General features: G+C 36.5%; 1 protein-coding gene across 1 annotated transcript; it reads left to right on the top strand.

Moving 5' to 3' along the window:
* The first annotated feature begins 760 nt into the window (after window positions 1-760).
* LOC137922706 (fatty acyl-CoA reductase 1) lies at window positions 761-21,098 on the top strand. Its single transcript, XM_068765737.1, has 14 exons — window positions 761-850; window positions 2,574-2,670; window positions 4,103-4,233; window positions 5,681-5,768; window positions 8,198-8,270; window positions 9,250-9,340; window positions 10,903-11,048; window positions 12,559-12,668; window positions 14,585-14,668; window positions 15,326-15,434; window positions 16,021-16,198; window positions 17,498-17,568; window positions 18,722-18,979; window positions 20,936-21,098. The coding sequence occupies exons 2-14, from the start codon at window positions 2,580-2,582 to the stop codon at window positions 21,051-21,053; spliced, it is 1,548 nt and encodes a 515-aa protein (XP_068621838.1). The 5' UTR covers window positions 761-850; window positions 2,574-2,579; the 3' UTR covers window positions 21,054-21,098.
* Window positions 21,099-21,199: the final 101 nt, after the last annotated feature.

Here is a 21,199-nt window from a genome sequence, read left to right as displayed (position 1 = left end):
CTCCCGACCGCCCAATATTCCTCGCTTCGTAACTTACACTACACGTCATTCACTACACTATACACCTACACGGATATAGACATTCCATGTGTGTGCGTCTTCGTTGTAACTGGGGTACGATCACCCAGCGTGTTTTTAGTCCGCGGACCTCCAGTTTCCGTGGATTTTTTTGGTCCTTGGACCTCCAGTTTCCGTAGATTTTTTTAGTCCGCGGACCTCCAGTTTCCGTGGATTTTTTTGGTCCGCGGATCTCCAGTTTCCGTGGATTTTTTGGTCCGCGGACCTTCAGTTTCCGTGGATATTTTTAGTCCACGGACCTCCAGTTTCCGTGGGTTTTTTTAGTCCCCGGAACTCCTGTTTCCACGGTCTCAATTTCGATGGAGCCGGAAAACCCTAGATCGGCTTGCAGCATAACTTCGTACACATCTAATGGCAAATGAACAGGTGATCGTGGCGATGTTTGAGGGAAGGGGAGCATATCTTGCAGTGGGCAAAAGTTCTGTTCCTTTAGACTTTGTACTTCCAGAAGTTATTAGCCATTTTAATACCAAAAACAACATTAATGTTCCACATTTCAGATTTGATCACTTTATATAACCTGATTAGAACCAGTAAACGATATAAGCATGAAGAAAAGAAAATCTTAGTGAAAAACTAAAAAAAGATTGAATATTTCGAGTAGGTACTTCGCCTTAACAGAAAAAAACACTTTGTCATTATAATCCGTCGCATTGAATGGAAATGCTGAGTATACGTAGCATTGGGCACTGGCCACGCCGCGTCACATTGTGTCCTGTATTAATTCTAGAAAGTGATAGAAGCAAGTGATAACGAAACTTTTTTTTATAAGGTATGATTTATAGTTTACATTTAGGGACTTTTATATAACCCAATTCACGATTTTTTTCATAAATTAGATTTTAAAATGTGGTATTGAACTGAATCAGAGTGACTCGACCTTTTAAGAATGATATCCTCCTACTAGACTTACTATCTGAAGTCGTGTGTATTTAAAATTAGTGCCCTTAAATCCTACTATCTTCAGCAATATTCTACAGCCTGCATTTTTGAAAGCGTGCATTAGAATTACGCCAAATATTTCCCATATCTCCTTTCTTCTTCACGATATCCGTACATGGTTGAAATTCCTTCAATTCGCACTAATACTTATACACAAACAGTCAAGGAGTGAAACAAGCTGCTGGCGTCATTGTTTCCAGACAATTATAACTTAGGAGTCTTCAAGACAAGAGTGAAGTTTCTTCTAAGCATGTAGCATCCTAGACCTCGTTATCGCTGAACATCAAGCGAGGCAGAGGTCAAATTTCATCTAAAAAGGATGAAAAAGCGACTCTAAACCATTGTGATATCACCACGAGGTTTACAAGGGTAGCGTGAACAATGTATACCCAAGGTCAGGCTATACCAAGTCATATAGTGCGGGGGGAGTATGTGTTCTTTATCTTGGAGATACCAGAGTCTGTCATGCAGCGAGAAGGGTGGCAACCGGGGGGATTTTAGATGGTAGGAATCCCCGTAACATAATTCTCTCCTTAGAAGCAGGGTTTCTTGAACATCGAGATGAACTCCGCTTATAAAACCAAAAAAAAAAAAAAATTGTCGCGAAAAATTATACCAGTACAAAGTCGATATATGTAATTTTGAGCCTAGTCCATATGAATATTAACCCTTTCCACTCCAATGTCGAGTGTCACTCGACACTGATTTCGTTCCACAAGCTCCACTGTCGAGTGATACTCGACATGGTGTAATACTTCTTTTTGCGGAAAATTTTAAAACAGGTAAGGTTTTTGTTACTAAAATTTTTGAATCACGAATGAACGAAATATATTCTAGAATCGCAAGATACTATAATTCAATTAAATTTTATCGATGCTACATAACAGCTTTGGAGTGGAAAGAGTTAATATAAAAAAATATACATAACGTAAGGCTTAGCTTCATAAAATTATTCGCTATTTTGTGAAGCAACTATGGCAGATTTTAAAGTATGTCATTAATACCTTATGTAAATATTTTAAATATTTATTTAAATGGAATCTCGTAAATACTGATACTTTTTTCTAAAGTAAAAAATATTTTTGATTTAATTATTGATCTTATAATTAATTAGTTCATATAAACTGCTTCATAATTACAGTTTTTATACTGTTTCCTAATTTTATAATTCATTTACATGACATATGTCTTACTTACTAATTTATTCCATATGCTAATCTATTTTGAGCACAGCACATTTTCTCAGAGGTCCTAGGGTCCACAGAAAACTCGAGGAAACGATTGAGAAAAGAAGCCAACAATACTTTTTGTCATACACTCACAGCATAATCAATAAATTAAATAACTAATCGATTATCACTTCACAATCGATTTTTTTCGAAATAATCGATTCAAAATTAAAGCACCATCGCAATAAAAATTGTTATAGTTAGATATAATCATAAAATGATATGGTAGAAGTAGCTCTAAAGGTTCATCGGCATCAGTTAAACTTTTAAAGTGGTCCATAAGAAAGTTCAGGAACCTCTGGTCAAACTGAATCATTGTTCCAGATCATCATGGGTTTCCTTGAAGATCGAGACTTCACCGACGTGGAGACGATACCGGAGTACTACAAAGGCAAGACGCTGTTCATAACTGGAGGCTCAGGTCATTGTTTTTTTTTTTTAAATTGATGCAAATAAACAATTTAAGTATAAGGTCGCATTTAACAGTATCACGGCTCGCCGTTCACATATCAACGGGGTTTTATTGTTAAAAAAAAAGAAATGCTAACTTGGAAAGGTACTGGCTGCATTTACAACATCTTGTTTTTTTTTTATAAGTATCTGAAGTTATAGGTCTGGCGCATTCCGATAATAATTAAATAATGTAACAAATGTCAAAGTGATCGCTTTATATTATAATTTAATGTAAAATATTGTAATGTAAAAACACTAACTGATGCGGTGTCTAAACGATAATATAAATTTCTAGCGTGTGAATTGTAAAACTAGCAAAGTTCATAGCTAACTGCCAAACGCGTGAAGTTCGTGGCGAACTATCAAACGCGGGAAATTCAGAGTAAACTGTGAACCGGGCAAACTTCAAAGAGAAATGTCAAACGCACGAAGTTCATAGCAAACTGTCAAACGCGTGAAGTTCGTAGCGAACTGTTAAACGCGGGAAATTCAGAGCAAGCTGTGAAACGGACAAACTTTAAAGAGAAATGTCAAACGCACGAAGTTCATAGCGAACTGTCAAACGCGGGAAATTTAGAGCAAACTGTGAAACGGACAACCTTAAAAGAGAAATGTCAAACGCACGAAGTTCATAGTAAACTGTCAAATGCGTGAAATTCATAGCGAACTGTCAAACGCGGGAAATTCAGAGCAAGCTGTGAAACGGACAAACTTTAAAGAGAAATGTCAAACGCACGAAGTTCATAGCGAACTGTCAAACGCGGGAAATTTAGAGCAAACTGTGAAACGGACAACCTTAAAAGAGAAATGTCAAACGCACGAAGTTCATAGTAAACTGTCAAATGCGTGAAATTCATAGCGAACTGTTAAACGCGGGAAATTCAGAGCAAGCTGTGAAACGGACAAACTTTAAAGAGAAATGTCAAACGCACGAAGTTCATAGCGAACTGTCAAACGCGGGAAATTTAGAGCAAACTGTGAAACGGACAACCTTAAAAGAGAAATGTCAAACGCACGAAGTTCATAGTAAACTGTCAAATGCGTGAAATTCATAGCGAACTGTCAAACGCGGGAAATTCAGAGCAAACTGTAAAGGGGCAAACTTCAAAGAGAAATGTCAAACGCGTGAAATTCATAACGAACTGTCATACGCGCGAAGTTCATAGCGAACTGTCAAACGCGTGAAGTTCGTAGTGAACTGTCAAACGAGCGAATCTCATGATTCGCAACGTTTGTTCGGTTGTTGACAAGTGAAAATCAAAAAACAAGATTGACCATATATATGGTCAATCTTGTTTTTTTATTTTCACTTGTTTTTCAGTATTAAAACTAATCAAATAGGCATATTGGGATTAGCGACTTAAGGCCATAATACGAATAATATAGTCGTCTGATTACAGGATTCATGGGCAAGGTTCTGTTGGAGAAGTTGCTGTACTCATGCACGGAACTAAACCGGATCTACCTGTTGCTGAGGAATAAAAGGAACGTAAATTCTGAGGACAGATTGAAAGCGATATTCGACTCTCATGTAAGATACATACGTCAGATTTTATATCACACCTCTCCTAAAATCACAAACAAGGTATAGAGTTTACTAAACGCAAATTACTAAAAAGTCTTACCTGAGAGTTTTTAATACATTTATTAAAATTCTAAAATTCTTTATTTAAAATACATTAGATTACATCTCTTATTAACTACCAGTTGAGTCTAGCATCTGTTTGGATGATAAATACTGCAGACTTGAAAAGAACAGACGAAGAACTATAAATATACAATTACGCATTTAATTAACTTTGAGTCTATAGGTGAACACATTAAACAATCTTTGCAAACAAGGAAAAACCTTAAAAATAAAGGCTTTCTGAACGCTATTAAGAATTCTACTATAAAAGCGTAAAGTAAAAGTCGACTCTTACATACACATAATTCATTATTGCTTCTTGTATCTACATTGTATATTACGTCAACAGATGCTTTTGTACTGTAAAATGTTACTGGCCAGTCGCAATCCAATTAAAAATTCGGATTTCAAAATATCCGATGTATATAATGATTTAATAATAAAGAGATCGGTAAGCCTAGAGTAGACATCCATCTACAAATTGGATATTTCATTGTCCATCCATCCATCCATTTAATTGGACTATATTTTTAAATTCGTCGGAAGACGCTGAATGCCAGTTGCTTCCAATCGATCTATGCGGAGACTGAGGTAACAGTGGACGTATTGACCGAAGTAATAATGATGATGAACAAAAAGTTGACGAAATAAAAAACTTAGTTTTGTGTGTATTGATTCATACAATAGCAGAAAAGGTTTGACTGACCATAATTTGTACATAAAGCAACTTCATTCGTTGTTTAAATTTACTTCGTAGTTTATAAGGAAAAGTAAAAGTTTTATTATTAATTTCATAGCATGTTTGTTCTGCCTATTGCAAGGTATAGGCCTTCCGCAAAGTTTTACCATGTAAATGGAATCTATGATCACAATTCACAGTCGCTACACTACAACTCTTCTTTGACACGCTTATTCTTCTTTTCAGCTGATAGACTTCCATTACAAGGTATAGGCCTGCCCCAGAAATTGCAGCGATGACTGATTTGCTGCCCGCTTCCAGCTACTTCCCTCAACCTTGACTATGTCATCAGTTTATCTGGTGGGAGCTTACCCACGCCACGTCTACCGGCTCTTTATCACCACTCGATAGAATTATGTCATCAGTTTATCTGGTGTAGGCTTACCCACGTCGCGTCTACCGGTTCTTTATCATCACTCGATAAAATCTTTCGCTAGTGACTTAAAGATATTAAAAAATGGCATCACTAATCGAGTCATATGTAAATATAAACTATTTCACAATTAACAGACAGACAGAGTGATTGAAAATATGCAAAAACCTTTAAACGGGTCAATAGAGCTATATTGGCAACAATCTATATTTTTTAAAAGGAATATATACCTCTTCTAGTGTTTCGACCGTCTGCGCAAGGAGCGGCCGGGAGTCTTCGAGTCAAAGGTGTTCGTCGTAAACGGTGACGTCAGTGAGATCGGTCTGGGTATGTGATTGTATACCTCCAGGACTCACAAGATCACAAGTAAAAAGTAATTTAGTTGGAACTCTTTGGTAGCATTGGAAATTTCTCAAACTCCAATGCGAAATTTCCGATATCTTCAATTGGATAAGATTTTTGTACAAATCTTTTGGATATGATCCAGTTGTCGACCAGTTTTGCGATGGTTGGATCTAATTGATCATTCATGAATCTGTACATACGAGATACTTCGATAGAGTAGAAATAGCGGAAGATTATGTCATTAAAAGGCAATTTAACATGTCTCATTTAAAATCATTTGAATTCATTTTCCGGATTTCTTAGATCGAATTAGAGATTAGGAGATACGTAGGCATTCGACTAACATAGCACAGTGGCGCCACCTTTATTTCTTCGTCCTACTGCATGGAATAGGCCTCCCCTGATCTATATGGAGTTATATCACAATCGCCACGTTTAGGCGGATAGGCGATCGCAGTTTTCTTTTAGTTTACTAGCTTGCGGATTTCGGAGCCCTGAGTCCGATGAAGCTATAAATGCCAAAACGGCTAACAGCGCGCATCAACATTCGAATATAGCCATATAGCTAGGCAGATTGGCGATCGCAGTGTGGTATATTTTGCAGAGAACGCTGCTGCCCATCCTCTAGAAGCTTGTCTGTAAGCTGTGGAGATCCTATATATTTAATGCAAAAAGATTGTATATTTAATGGAATCAGGCGTTACCTCGCGGAAGTCCATCCTATGTAAGAAAAGGACCAATATTTAGCCACTTCCGCACATGCAGTGGTAGTCGTGCAACAAAATGCATCGCTCGCCAGCCCGCTAATAAATGCGCATGCGGCAAACAGCGCGAATCACACAACCGCCACCGCCAAACCACTCAACACGCGCTGCACCCTTCCACGGGGCATCCCCAGGAGTCATGCCACACCGATTAGTGCCAAACACAGAGGATATAGAGAGTGTATCTCGGAATCAACACCGCGGCCTATCGCAAGTCTCAGACGTCTACTGCGCCACCACTGCTCAATTATTATCTACTTAGCATCATTTAAAGTAAACATAAACTAAAATCAGAATGAATTTTCCTATAAGGCATCTTTATATTTAAATCTCAGTAAGTTTCAAATCTCGTAGAATCCCAAAAGAGTCCACAAAAAACTTGGATTTGTTTTAATGTGATCACTTTTAAAATAATCTTAATACAGTAGGTACAACGAGTTACAAGTAGAAATAATTTAGTTTCAATGAACTTAAATACGAATATCGTTTTGCAAGTCAAATGTTGACCTTTGATCATGAAACCTGGTGTGGTATTAACACCACTGCATACAATGGTAACCAGTACAAAGTATTGATGAATTTTATAAATTTAAAATGTAATTAGTACTTGATTATGTATACAGGTTGATTGGTTATTGGCTTAACATTATTAGAAGCAATGAATATATGAACTATATATGGAATATCGTCTCCAGCTTTGGTTCATTTAAACTAGTAGTACATGTTGACTTGTATAATGTTATATAGATCAACGATACAATTGAACAGCTCGATATCCAATGCGGGCCGTGTATCTACAAGCAGTGACGTCACGGACGTTTAGATTCGCGTTTGGGAACGATGGATGTTTAATAGGCGAGAGAGCCGCCACAAATGTTTGGTGGAACGACATCATAATTAAGGCCGTTGTATCGTTCGGATGTCAATCGGCTAAAAAGATGAAGAACCAAAACCATCCGATGGTTGTCTGGAAGAAATGTCTTTGCTGTGGTTCAATGAAACTAGAACAGTAGATATAGACTTATATAATGTTACACATATCCACGATATAATCGAACAGCTCAATATCCATTGCGGGTTTTGTGCGGGTCGTTTAGTTTCTCATTTGGGAACGTTATATGTTAAGTGGACGAGAGAGTGCCGCATGCATATCATCAGTTTTAAATTTGCTACCAATTAATGTATGTACACCCTATCTAATTACGTAATGATAATATAGTAAGAAAAAACATTTTCAAATTTCGAATAATTTTACTTTTTAATTAATTACTGTTTATTATCTGTCCCTGTAGACTTTGTACAGCCAGTAGTGATTAACCTGTCATATTTAAATAAAAAAAAATGTTACATATTTCAGAGTGATCACTTTATACAGTTTGATTAAAAACAGGTATGAAAACCTTAGAGCTTTTCCTTATTAAACCTTATAAAGATTTTACTACCTATTTAATAAAAAAAATGTAGTAAAAATAATTTATTACATAATATACAAAACTTTTATTCACATTGTCGCCTCGTTACCATGATTTCAGCCCTAGGATGTCCACTATTGGACATAGGCCTTTCCCATAGATATATCTAAAAGCACGTACTAATTCAAAAAGTAAAGGCAGGTAAAGTGTATACAAGTAACTTATATATTTCCAGGTCTCTCTGCGGAAGACAGAGCTCTTCTAACCAATCAAGTTCATATTATATTCCACGTAGCAGCCAGCGTAAGGTGAGCTTATTATTTATTATAAATAATTACTTAACACGTTCACTGCGGCTTGAGGCCGATTCAGCCTCATGGTAAACTTTGTACTGGTGCGGCGCGTAAAACTCGTGTTTTCTCTCTAGTGCGGCGGCTGTTTACACTCAACCGTATGAGGTATGACAAAGACAAATATAGCTTTCTTTATGTCTGCGAAGCATCGACTCAATATTGTAAAAAAATATTGATGAACATGAGGCAGAAAAGGCCTCAATCGCACTACTAGGAAGTTCAGCTTGAGGCTGATTCGACCTCAGCCGCACCAGCTGATAGTTCTTCAAAATTGGGCCCGCAGTGAACGTGTTAATGGTGCTTTCAGGAAGCTTTCAAATACATACTGAAAGATATATGCCTCTCCCAAAGGCACCACCGTCCCTGATACGAGTTCCGACACTCAAACTTTGTTAAGTTTTAAAGTTCACGGACCCCTCCGTTCCGTGAACTCATACAGATGAAGCTGTAAAAGCCGCAAGGCTAACAGCATTAACTTCTTCAGAAACAGTACAGTACAGTCTCCCAAAGGTATATAGGGGATATACAATTATCACCACGTTTGGCATTTGGCAGGCAGGTAGACGACATCTGAGTGTGGTATTATGGTACACAGATGACGCTTAAGAGGTAAAGAGACCTGAAGGAGAAGCCTCTATTGTAGTAAATACTTTATTTTATCTCACCGCCTACAAGTGCAGTGAAAAATGCCTTAAAGCAATGCACAATAGCATCCGCATACTTACTGCCTTCATTAACCCACTTGCATCTATTTGATGTCGCGGCGTCAGCCCCGACTGACCCGTTAGTAAAATTAGTCCTATGTTCCCAACGGTCTCTCTTGTTTCGGTTATTTGTGCAATCGTAATAGCTAATCAAAGCAATTATTGAATTCATTAGATAGTTATTGAAGTAAACGAAGTTACCTTGGTTATCGTTAATTTTGCTTGTCCAGATTCGACGACCCGTTTGCAGTGGCAGTGAATCTAAACCTACGCGGCACCAGGGAGGTTGTGGAGCTGGCTAAAGAAACCAAATTATTAGAGGTTGGTAATATGTCTCCGGCAGGTAGGTGTTACGATAGAATTATGGAAAAATATAATTTTTGTATTTATCGCTTACAGGTAAAGTGTTTGAACTCTGTTTCACCTGATGTTAAGTGATGACAAGGTCTATTATGCTACATGTTTGCTTAGAAATAACCTAGTCACACTCGTTTTGAACACTCCTTAGTTATAGCGTAATAAGACCTAATTAGGAATGTAGATGAGTGAAGAAAGACGACGTATGAAAGAAGATCAAAACGTGAAGAACGAAAGATTTTGTAAAGGATGAGAGAAAAAAATGAAAAGAGTCTGTGAGGAAAGAAAGAAGAAGTGATAAAAATAAAAAATGAAATATACCCGCATTATAACACCTCTACCAAAAAAAATATCGCTCGCTGGAAACAATGAGGCCGGAAGGTTATTTCGCTCCTTTACTATTCGTACTATAAAAGTATTAGCAAAACACAGTGCAAGTGGAAGGAATTTCAACCGTGTACGGATGTCTTGAATCCGTGTGTCTTGTTGTCCGATGGAAGAAAGGAGATGGTTAAATTATTTCATGTAATTCTCACGCACGCTCTCCAAAATGCAATCTATAGAATACCTATATTTTGGAACCTTTTTCCGACGCTCTAAGCTTTGAAGGACCTTTAGTTGCATATTTATTTGATCATTTGAAACGTTGTTGATATTTCTTTTATAACAATAGTATCTTTGGGTGAAAGCCTACTTCATCTTTTTATATGTGTCTCACTTATTTTGGCCAACCAGTCTTTCTTTGATATATTGGCTAAGTCATCACGGTCTATTTGGTTGCCTTACCTTTTTAATTTTCTGGTGATTTTATTAGTTATTAAGCATCTCATATAATAGACTGGCCGGCGTGGAAAAAGTCGTCCGACCACAAGGAGACTATACTGTCTTGTCAAGGTTGAAACACGGTGCTTGTAGGCCGCTTCTAACAATTACTATTGTCTATATCAGTGATTCCCAAAGTGGTCTATATCGACTCCTAGGGATCTATGACAACCTGCAAAGGTTCTACGTTAGCGAAAAAAAAAAATTGGGGGTCCATGAAATGAAAATGGGGGTCCACGATAGTGGATCTCAACACATACACTGATAGTACCTATATACTTACCTCATACTATCTTATAATATCAAAACATTTACATTATTTACAAAAGTACCTATGAAGTAAAAAAAATATTATATATGTTTCTAAAATTGTATAAGTTATAGGATGTTGGTATTCGCTTTGTGGTCGCAATACATTTTGAACTTGTAAAAACCTGAGAGTCGCAGTATAAATGTATAAATTAACATGTGTTTTTATTATAAGTTTATAACACTAAACTTCACTACAGCTAGAAATTTACAGGAAATCAATATCAGGTAAGTAGGGGGTCTATCCAACACGGAAAAACATGGCAAGGGGTCTTCGACACAAAAAAGTTTGGGGAACTCTGGTCTTTATGGAGACTATGTCCAGCTGAGGATATCCTATCATTAAAATGGTGGTGATGATAAGAAATGCAAATAATTTTTGATGTTTTCTCCAGGTCTTGGTCCACGTCTCCACGTCGTATTCCAATACAAATAGGAATCCAATCAAGGAGGTGATGTACCCTCCTCACGCGGATTGGAGGGACACCATCACCGTCTCCGAGGAAACCGACGAATACACTCTAAGTGCCATCACGCCCAAGTAAGTTATAACTAAGATCTTTAACACGTTCACTGCGGCTTGAGGTCGATTCAGCCTCATGGTAGACTTTGCACTGGTGCGGCGCGTAAAACTCGTGTTTTCTCTCTAGTGCGGTGGCTGTTTACACTCAACCGTATGAGGTATGACAAAGACAAATATAGCTTTCTTTATGTCTGCGAAGCATTGACTCAATATTGTAAAAAATATTGATAAACATGAGGCAGAAAAGGCCTCAACCGCACTACTAGGAAGTTCAGCTTGAGGCTGATTCGATCTCAGCCACACCAGCTGAAAGTTCTTCAAAATTGGGCCCGCAATGAACGTGTTAATAACTTACTAAGTCATATAAGCGCTATAGGATTCAGAGAAATTTTTATGTTTGCTTGCCTTTAAACGTTCAAGCTTTGAAGGTGTGAATCTATAGCTTATTTTTTGTTATAAGAAAATCAGTAAGAAAAAGTTTTTTTTTTAATTCGTATTACTACATATTAGAATTGTTTATTATTTACTATCTTTCCCTGAAGACTTTGTACAGAAAGAAGTTATTGGCTTGTCACATGCCAATTGAAAAAATAAACTAACGGAATAAAGTTTTACAGATATAGGTAATTGAAAATAGGTGTAAAAGTGTTCAAGCTTTTTATTGTCAAATAAGTTAAACATTTACTTTTTTAAAGCTTCTACACTTGTCTTGGAGAATTTCAAATTGAAATATTGCTTCGAAGATTCTAGATGCATCCTGATCTGAAAATACGCAATAAACCCGATAAATTTTTTAAGATCATTGTCACGAATAATCTCTTAGAATATTAGTGTCATTTATTCTTTAGCTAAAGATATTGTAATATTTGTTGAGTTGAAGGCTCTAAACTTGTGTTTCCCAACGTGGGGGCAATACCTTACTTAATTTGATTGTTAAGGGGGGCAATTTGAAAGTGGATTCATTCCTTAATCCTTTCGCTATAACAAATAAATTATATACAGGAAGCGTAAGAATTTTAAAAAGGTTAAAGTAGAGCATGGCAGAGAAAAGGTTATAAAATACTCATCTAAACAGAATTATTTATTTATTTAAACTTTATTGCACACCGTAGATAATAAATAAAAAAATAAACAATTTATATAGAGGTACAAGAGACGGTGTTATCGCTCGTGGCGATTTCTACCAGACATCCTTTGGATGGAGATGAGAGACATGAAAAAGAAGGCAGTTTAGGGTGTATATACATACAAATTCATGTATCATTATACAAACATACACTTATATATACACATATATATATTTACGTGTAAAAGGTATCATATAGATACGAATAAATAATAAATGCTACACAGTGTCCTATTTTAAAGGTCAAGGATGTGCTCTTTAAAAATCTTTTTAAAATCTGACAGCGATTTAGCGCATCTAATTGGTTTTGGTGGCTCATTCCATAACCTGACAGCGACAAGAGTAAAGGATTTCTTCATAAATATAGTAGAATGAATGATTTTGCATTTATTTATTTTGCAGATACCTGGGCGATCTACCCAACACCTATACCTTCACCAAGCAACTAGCGGAGCATGTTGTTTACGAGGAGAAAGGAAAACTGCCTGCGATAATCATAAGGCCTTCTATAGGTTCGTTATGTAAAGCATTATAAGTAATCATGACATTATCTGTTAATGTTGATTTTCTTGGTGAACAAATCTTTCAGTGCTCCTGTACGTACTATTTTTGAAGTCACAGATGTTTTTCTGAGGCTTGTGTATATGATTAGGCGTCTCAAATGCGACGACAGTAAAATTTTATTCTAATTTACATATATGTATATATATACATATATATATACATATACATATATATATACATATACATATACATATACATATACATATACATATACATATACATATACATATGCATATACATATACATATACATATACATATAAAATATCAATCTTTGAAACTTTTACTTTCGTTTGTTTCCTCTTTTATATTATGGACCTCTAGATATGAAAAAAAGATCAGATATTTAATGGAATCAGGCGTTATTTTGCGGAAATCCATCCTAAGTAAGAAAAGAACCAATATGAAACACAGAGTGGCACTAATCGGTGTAACATAACTCCTTAAGGTTGACCGTGGAGGGGTGAAACACGTGTTGAGTGATTTAGCGATGGCAGCTGTGTAATTCGCATTGTTTGCCGCATGCGCATTTATCAGCGGGCTGGCGGGCGGTGTACTTTGTTGCACGACTACCACTGCATGTTCGGAAGTGGCTAAATATTGGTCCTTTTCTTAAAAAAGATTAGATTTTAAACCCATAGAAATGACATGATGAAAAAAAATAGTAACTTCTTGGTAGGTAACGTGTTTATAATGTTACAGTATTACAGTTCGTTCCCACAAAATCCACAAACACCGAAAAGTCACTTTATTTTTCTTGTAAGATAACATTTATTTAATTTTAGAGCAGTGGTAGCTCAGCGATAGAGGAGTTAGACTTGCGTTCAATGGTCGCGAGTTCGATTCTCGGATTACATTCTAATATGATTCACAATTTTTGCATTAATTATACAGGATTTCCACTGTTCATAAACAAGTTTCTAGATGATGGGCTGCAGCGATCGCCGCGTACTATAATACCACACCGCGATCGCCAACTCTCCTGTCAAGCGTGGTGATCATTATATATTACCCATAGATATCTTTGAGTGAGGACTACGTCTTGCAGCGGGCTTCTATGGAAAAAAAAACACACTTAAAAAACTTTTAAGTTAAACGGTTTTTTGATACCCATATTGTGGTGGCTGTGGAAAAATATGTACCTAGTCCGCCATATTGGAACGGCGTCCATCTTGAATTTTAAATTTTGACATAATCATCGTGTTTTACTAGTGTAGCCCTTTCTATTGATATCCATATTGAGGAGGTTAAGGAAAAATATGTAATCCGCCATTTTGTATCGGCGGCCATCTTAGATTTATAATGTTATTGATTTTATTATATTGTATTGTCATCTAAATTAAATGTGTGTACCAAATTTCAGATCAATCTGACAACGGGAAGGTGCATAAATTTCAATTTTTAATTTTGACCCAAATAAATTCCGTACGGGTCGAACTAAATAAAACCGTTTAATAATATAACTTCAAGGACTAATAAAATACTTTCGCAATTTGTTCTACTTAAAGAGCATTGAGATAGAGTGGAAATCTCTTAGATTTTTCTAAATACAAATACTTGTAGGGGAGTTCAATGTTACATTCATTACCATTAATTTTGTTTCTTCGTTAGATGATCATTATAATATTAAACTAGGATAGCATATGTTTACTTGTACAATTATACATAGAATTACGATACAATCGAACAGCTCGATATCCATTGCGGGTCGTATATACACAAGCCGTACACGTGGAGTGACGTTACGGAACGTTGAATGTTAAATTGTCGAGAGAGTCGCTGCAGTCAGTGTAAATAATAAAAGGCAGATAATAAAGTACGCTACTTAAATAACTGTTTTTTTATTCTGGTGATTTTACTTACAGTTATATCAAGTCACAAGGAACCTCTGCCTGGGTGGTTGGAAAATTTTAACGGTCCAGTTGGTTTGATTGTGGCCAGTGGGAAAGGTAAGCTGTGTTTAATGAAAACTTATTTTTGAATATATTACAGGATTTAAAGACCACTAAGATGCCCCACTGCAAGGTATAAGCCTCCCACAATTATCTGCATTCTGCCATTCTACACTACCTTAACTGTATCCATCTAGTGGGAGATCTACCTGCCGCGTCAACCTGCTACCCAACAGCCTTCAGTTGCACGGGCTATGTGCACCGCTCACTGCAACTTTATATAATCAATTCTTCGATCTACCTCGGTGACTTTGATTCTTCTGCGGATTCTCTCATTTATTTATTAGCCACGCTTGGCTTTTGATTTTTATAGCTTCATAGAACTTAATGTAAGCTATAAATTCATTGTATGTTATTAGAGATAATCTCCTTAATAGATTGAGGCATGGTTCACTGATAATAGGTGGACACGAAGGGTTATAAAATGAGGTTCATGAGGTTCCAGAGCGAGAAGCAGAGCTAATGCCAGATGGGTTGACGAGATCGTGACTACGGTCATGGGTGGCTTCAAGTTGCCAAAGGTAGAGAATGAAAAGCTTTGGAGGAGGCTTTCAACTTGAGGGGGTCCAAAATTAGTAATTTTAAGTCATTTGGAATAGAATGAAATAAAGCTATATTATTATTATTATATTATTGGAACGCTTTCAATTTCAGGAATACTTCGAGCGATTTACTCCGACCCGGCTCTGGTGGCGGACTACATGCCGGTGGACATCGCAATTAAGAGTTTCATCGCCGGAGCGTGGTCGAGAGGCACCAAGCCGTAAGTCAGACAATCTGGGCTAGTTGCGACGGACCGAAACACATTGTTAAGACAAGTATTTTTTTTTAATGTACAGTTGTAATGGAAAAGGCGTTTGTCTTCCATCTCATCTGATGGAAAGTGAAGAAACCTGTTCACTTTACTCTTAAAGGCTCCAGAGTTCAACTCATCATGAAAAATAGACCCAGAAAGATCGTTCCAAATCTTGGCGACTCACACCAAAAACGAGCTGTCAAACCGTTTAGTTCAACTTTTGGGTATGTCAATAATGTATGGATAAAACTTTGGTCAGTGCTTAGTAGTCAGATAAAGGAATGGAGATGGCTCAATCAGTTCGAAAAGAGCCTTCGAGCACTCTCCAAAGTGTATCCTATAAAAAAACCGATTCTCAAAAGTGTATATATATATATATATATATATATATATATATATAAAATAGCAAAAACAATATGAGAATGCTGTTTACTAATTAAAGTAGGTCGTACATCAGAAAATCATTACTCGTTTTACTATATATAAGTAAATTTAAATTGTAATCTGTTGAAGATTATTTTCTTAATTAAATTATTATAAAAAATGTTTAAAGGTTGTCGCCGGACGACGACGTTCCCGTCTACAACTGTTGCGCCGGGGACCTGAACAACATCACGATCGGCAGGCTGCTGGAGTTGGGGGTCAAGGTTATGGAGGAAGCACCCCTGGGCGGCATGCTGTGGAGGGCCGGAGGGGCGGTGACCACTTCTAAAACGGTGTACTACCTTAAGGTGATTATTTTTTATACGAGCCAATCAACCTTCGGAAGTATGCTCACGTCTCTGCTCATCGATCCGATTTCAAATGGTTACCAATCCTTGAGCTGAGAATTCTTTTTTCTCATTTAATGGAATCAGGCGTTACCTCGCGGAAGTCCATCCTAAGTAAGAAAAGGACCAATATTTAGCCACTTCCGCACATATAGTGGTAGTCGTGCAACAAAGTGCACCGCCCGCCAGCCCGCTGATAAATGCGTATGCGGCAAACAATGCGAATCACACAACCGCCACCGCCAAATTACTCACTACTTTTTACTTCTTTTTTCTCTACCACTTCGCCTCTCTACTTAACTCCATACTGTAAAGCTCAAGTAAACCTGAAGAAAAGTTTACTGTCATCAAATAATCTTTTACTACTTGTCCTTTTTACATATGACTTCCAACATTTTTCTTTTCCTGTCAAAAGTGTTCTGTATTGATATAAATTTCCTTTCTCACGCAGAGAACGCTGCTGTTCATCCTCTGGAAACTTCTTTCTGAGCAATGGCAATCCTATGTAATTATTGCATAAAGTGTGAATTGTATAAGATTGTTTCTAAGAATCGAATTCGCAACCTAGGACCACTACATGGGATACCACTTCTCTAAAATGAAATATATGTTATCATACAAAAACAAAGTGAGTTTACGGGGTTTGTGGGTTTCATGGGTGCGAATTGTAATACTAAACACAGTTGCCCACGAAATAGTTAACAATTTCTATCGGTGTTAAAAAGTACACTTTTTATAGAAAAAAATCAAATTTTTCATGTCTAAAGATCGATGACAAACAAAGGTAGAAAACGAAAGTGAATGTTTTAGTGATTTAGTAGTTGTCATTATATATTGTATGAAATTGATTTTGATCGAATCAGAAGTAAGAAGACGTAGCTTGAAGAATTGCTCGTTTAAAGTGGCAGTGACGGTCACCGTTGGAGCCGAAAGGTTCTAGAGTGGCGACCACGTGGCAGGCCCTCCACCAGCTGGACCGATAGCATAGCTAAAGTCACAGAAAGTCGCTGGATGCTGGGCAACGCAGGACTGGGCATTGTGGTGATCTTTGTGGGAGGCATATACCTTGCAGTGGGCATCCATCTGCTGTAAAGAAGATATACTGTATATAAAAACTAAATAGTTACCAGTTAATAAAAAATGTGTTTTAAGCTAACCATAGTAATTATAATTAGCTTTAAATGTAACATACATTGTAGTGTTTATTGATTACTTCGAGATTGTTCTATTAGAGAATCTAAAATGAAAATTCTTTTTCAGGTCTTGTTGCTCCATCTCCTACCAGCTTTGTTGGTTGATATAATTCTATGGGTAATTGGACGAAAGCCTATGTAAGTAGAATACTTTATAAATAATTATTCAACAGTTTATATATCTTCAATCCACCTTGTAGTGTCAACTACACCATTTCTACCATCTTGTGGATACACGGTTGCACGGGATATATTGACCCCACCTACTGCCACTTTAGACGATGAATAATTGTGAAATTATTCACAGTAACCTGTGTATTTTGGTGTAGGCTTTTCTCAGAGTACATTTGGGACCACAGTAGTTTTAAGTTGAAGTATGCCATTATTACTGACCTCAATTTTGGGTTTTTCTGGAATTTTCGTGATGTATACATTTAATACTAAGTAGTGAAAAAAAATTAAAAGGAATAGTATATTTAAATAATAATAAAGCTTGTGAATGTTTACTACTTCTTTTTTAATGGCTTTTGTTTAAGGGGAACTTTTGTTTCCCTTTCATTTCTCGAGATAAAGATTTTGATTTCACAAAGCCTTCCAGTACAGTCTTATTCATTTTTCTTCCTCCTTCTTTCACAATTACATTCATTCTTATTGCTTTTATTTACAAACCTTAGTATCGTCTTTGATACCTCGATACATTTTAACAATGTTACGTACTTCTTTACATTTTCTTTTACCATTTGCATTTGATTATTCTTTAAGAGCATTTATTTACTATTCCAATTCTTGAATATGTCTTATACTACTTTCTATATCGCAGTTATTTTTATATACTTATTTATTTGATCGATCCTTGATTTTACTACTGCATCAAAGATGTTTTTAAAAGTGACTACAAAAAGAAACAACCTAGGTTTTTTTTATGCATTTGAAGTATTTTAAGTTGGATGTTGTCTCTACGAGTAAAAAAATTTGGTGATAAAATTGGCAATGAAAAAAATAACAGATAAGAAGTATAAATAAACATGCTGTTATATAAGGAGCAAAGGTAAAATGGAATGTAGATGAGGGAATAGGCTATGTGTGAAAGGTCAGAACGTAAAACAATGAAAGATTTTGTGAATGATGGGAAGAAAAAAAGAAAGTAATTGTGAGGTAAGAAAGAAGCAAATTTAAGAAAAATTTTAAAAATGTTAACACCTGAAATATGATGATGAACCAAAAAAAATCGTTCAAAGTGATAAATAAAATTACTATATTATTGTTGTCAAAAGTTATGGTACATTTTCAGGTTGGTCAAAATCCAAAGACGCATATACATGGCGAACATTGCACTCCGGTACTACATCACACAGCAATGGACGTTTAGCAATGAAAACTTTGTGAAACTCCGAAGTGTTATCAAAAAAGAAGATAAAGAGAACTTCTTCTACGATTTGGAGAGTATCGATCAGTTCGAGTTCTTCCGGTTGGGTTGCATTGGAGGAAAGAAGTATTTGCTTAATGAAAGAGAAGAGGACATACCAAAAGCTAGAGCGCATTATCATAGGTAAGAATAATATTCCAGGTCCATTTTTAGAGAGGGCTTTTGACTCACACAGGATGTCTATCTGCTGACATAAATGAATGGATGAATGTGGAGGTAGCTTTCAATAAAATTGTCAAAACATGAGATCATGACATGGACAGCTTTAAGTTCTATAATGATATGAAAAATGTAAAAAACTTTGATTAAACTTATACGAACTTTACATAAACACAAGCACATTTCATGTAAAGTGTATCAAGTCAATTTCCGCTTCGTAACTTTTACTCACCTTTGATCTCTCCACTCATTTTAACAATATTTCGGCTCTTGTTTATTCTTTTTTAAACGGTTTTATTTAGTTCGACCCGTACGGAATTCGTTTATTTGGGTCAAAATTAAAAATTGAAATTTAAGCACCTTCCCGTTGTCAGATTAATCTGAAATTTGGTACACACATTTAATTTAGATGACAATACAATATAATAAAATCAATAACATTATAAATCTAAGATGGCCGCCGATACAAAATGGCGGATTACTTATTTTTCCTTAACCCCCTCAATATGGGTATCAAATGAAAGGGATACACTAGTAAAACACTATGATTATGTCAAAATTTAAAATTCAAGATGGACGCCGTTCCAATATGGCGGACTAGATACATATTTTTCCACAACCACCACAATATGGGTATCAAATAAAACCGTTTAACTTAAAAGTTTATTTTACCGATTTTTATTTCAAACGGAAAAGGTTTGATAGAGAGAAAGGAATATAAACGCTGGTACTGTTTCTTCCTTTCTATGATTATTATTTTCAATAGTTTAGAAAAGTAGTGATGTACATAAGTTTAGAAATAGAAATAATAATTGTTATATATTTTTATCATCATCATAATGTCTGCCTATAGGCGTCTACCGTAAGGCCTAAGACAGCCAGAAAGATCGCTACTGTGTACGATCTTGCACTGTCCGAAGCAACTTGTCGTTATCTTGATTATGTCGTCGATCCCCTAGTGGGGGCAAACCCACTTTGCGTTCACCGGACCGTGGTCGCCAGTCGAGAACCTTTCGGTTGCAGGAGCAACCCCAGGTGTTGCGTGCATTACATTCCAATACCATATAATATCTTTAATTGAAGTGGTCACTGCAAATGATCCTATATGGCTAATTGTCGTTTCAATCTATAGACGCCAACCGCAGAACATATGCCTCCAATATTTAATGGAATCAGGCGTTACCTTGCGGAAGTCCATCCTAAATAAGAAAAGGACCAATATTTAGCCACTTCCGCACATGCAGTGGTAGTCGTGCAACAAAGTGCACCGCCCACCAGCCCGCTGATAAATGCGTACGCGGCATACAATGCGAATCACACAACCGCCACCGCCAAATTACTCAACACGTGTTTCACCGCTCCACGGGGCATCTTCAGGAGTTATGTTACACCGATTAGTGTGACACACTCTCGCATTTATCAGCGGGCTGGCGGGTGGTGCACTTTGTTGAACGACGACCAATGCATGTGCAGAAGTTGCTTAATATTGGTCCTTTTCTTACTGAACATATGCCTCCCCCAAAGATATCTACGTTACATGAGTATAGTATGACCAATTCTGTTCACCAAAGGTGATCAGTACTTGGTTTCTTGTATTTATAATTATTTCCGCAACTTTCATCACTCTCGTCGTCACTGCAAGACATAGGCCACCCCCAAAGATATCTAATGAGAATGTGATCATGATCGCCACGCTTGGCAGGCGAGTTGGCGATAGCTCTGGGATATTATGTTACACAGAGGAAGTTGTTGTACTTTCTCTGGAAACTTGTTTGTGAGTAGTGGTAATCCTATATATCTCGGGAATCGAACTCGCGACCAACGATCGCAAATAGGACTGAGACTTGCTACAGCTGCTTGGATGTGTGAAATTGAATAGTAATATGAATAAATAAATGAATATCTTCCTAATTTTTCCAGAATGATATATTTGGATCTGTTCGTCAAATTCTTGTTCTTCGGATTCATCATCTGGAGATTGCTGCAAACGAATTTCGTTCAAGATATACTCCAGTCCGTGTATAGCTCGTTTTTTTGACGAGTAACCTTAAAATTTATTTCAGTTATTGCAAACATTTTTAGAAGCGACTGTTTATTTATATAATAAAATTAAATTTGAAAAATTGTTTTATTTTCTGTGATATGTCATTGTATCATCAAGCGATTTGATTTTGAACAAACACT

The sequence above is a fragment of the Battus philenor genome, unplaced genomic scaffold (assembly GCF_028537555.1).
Source record: "Battus philenor isolate CCGP_79_NKW_IND1 unplaced genomic scaffold, ilBatPhil1.0.hap1 SCAF_20, whole genome shotgun sequence".
NCBI classification, from domain to species: domain Eukaryota; kingdom Metazoa; phylum Arthropoda; class Insecta; order Lepidoptera; family Papilionidae; genus Battus; species Battus philenor.
The sequence above is the reverse complement of the archived record's forward strand: the minus strand, read 5'-3'. Positions and strand labels throughout refer to the sequence as shown.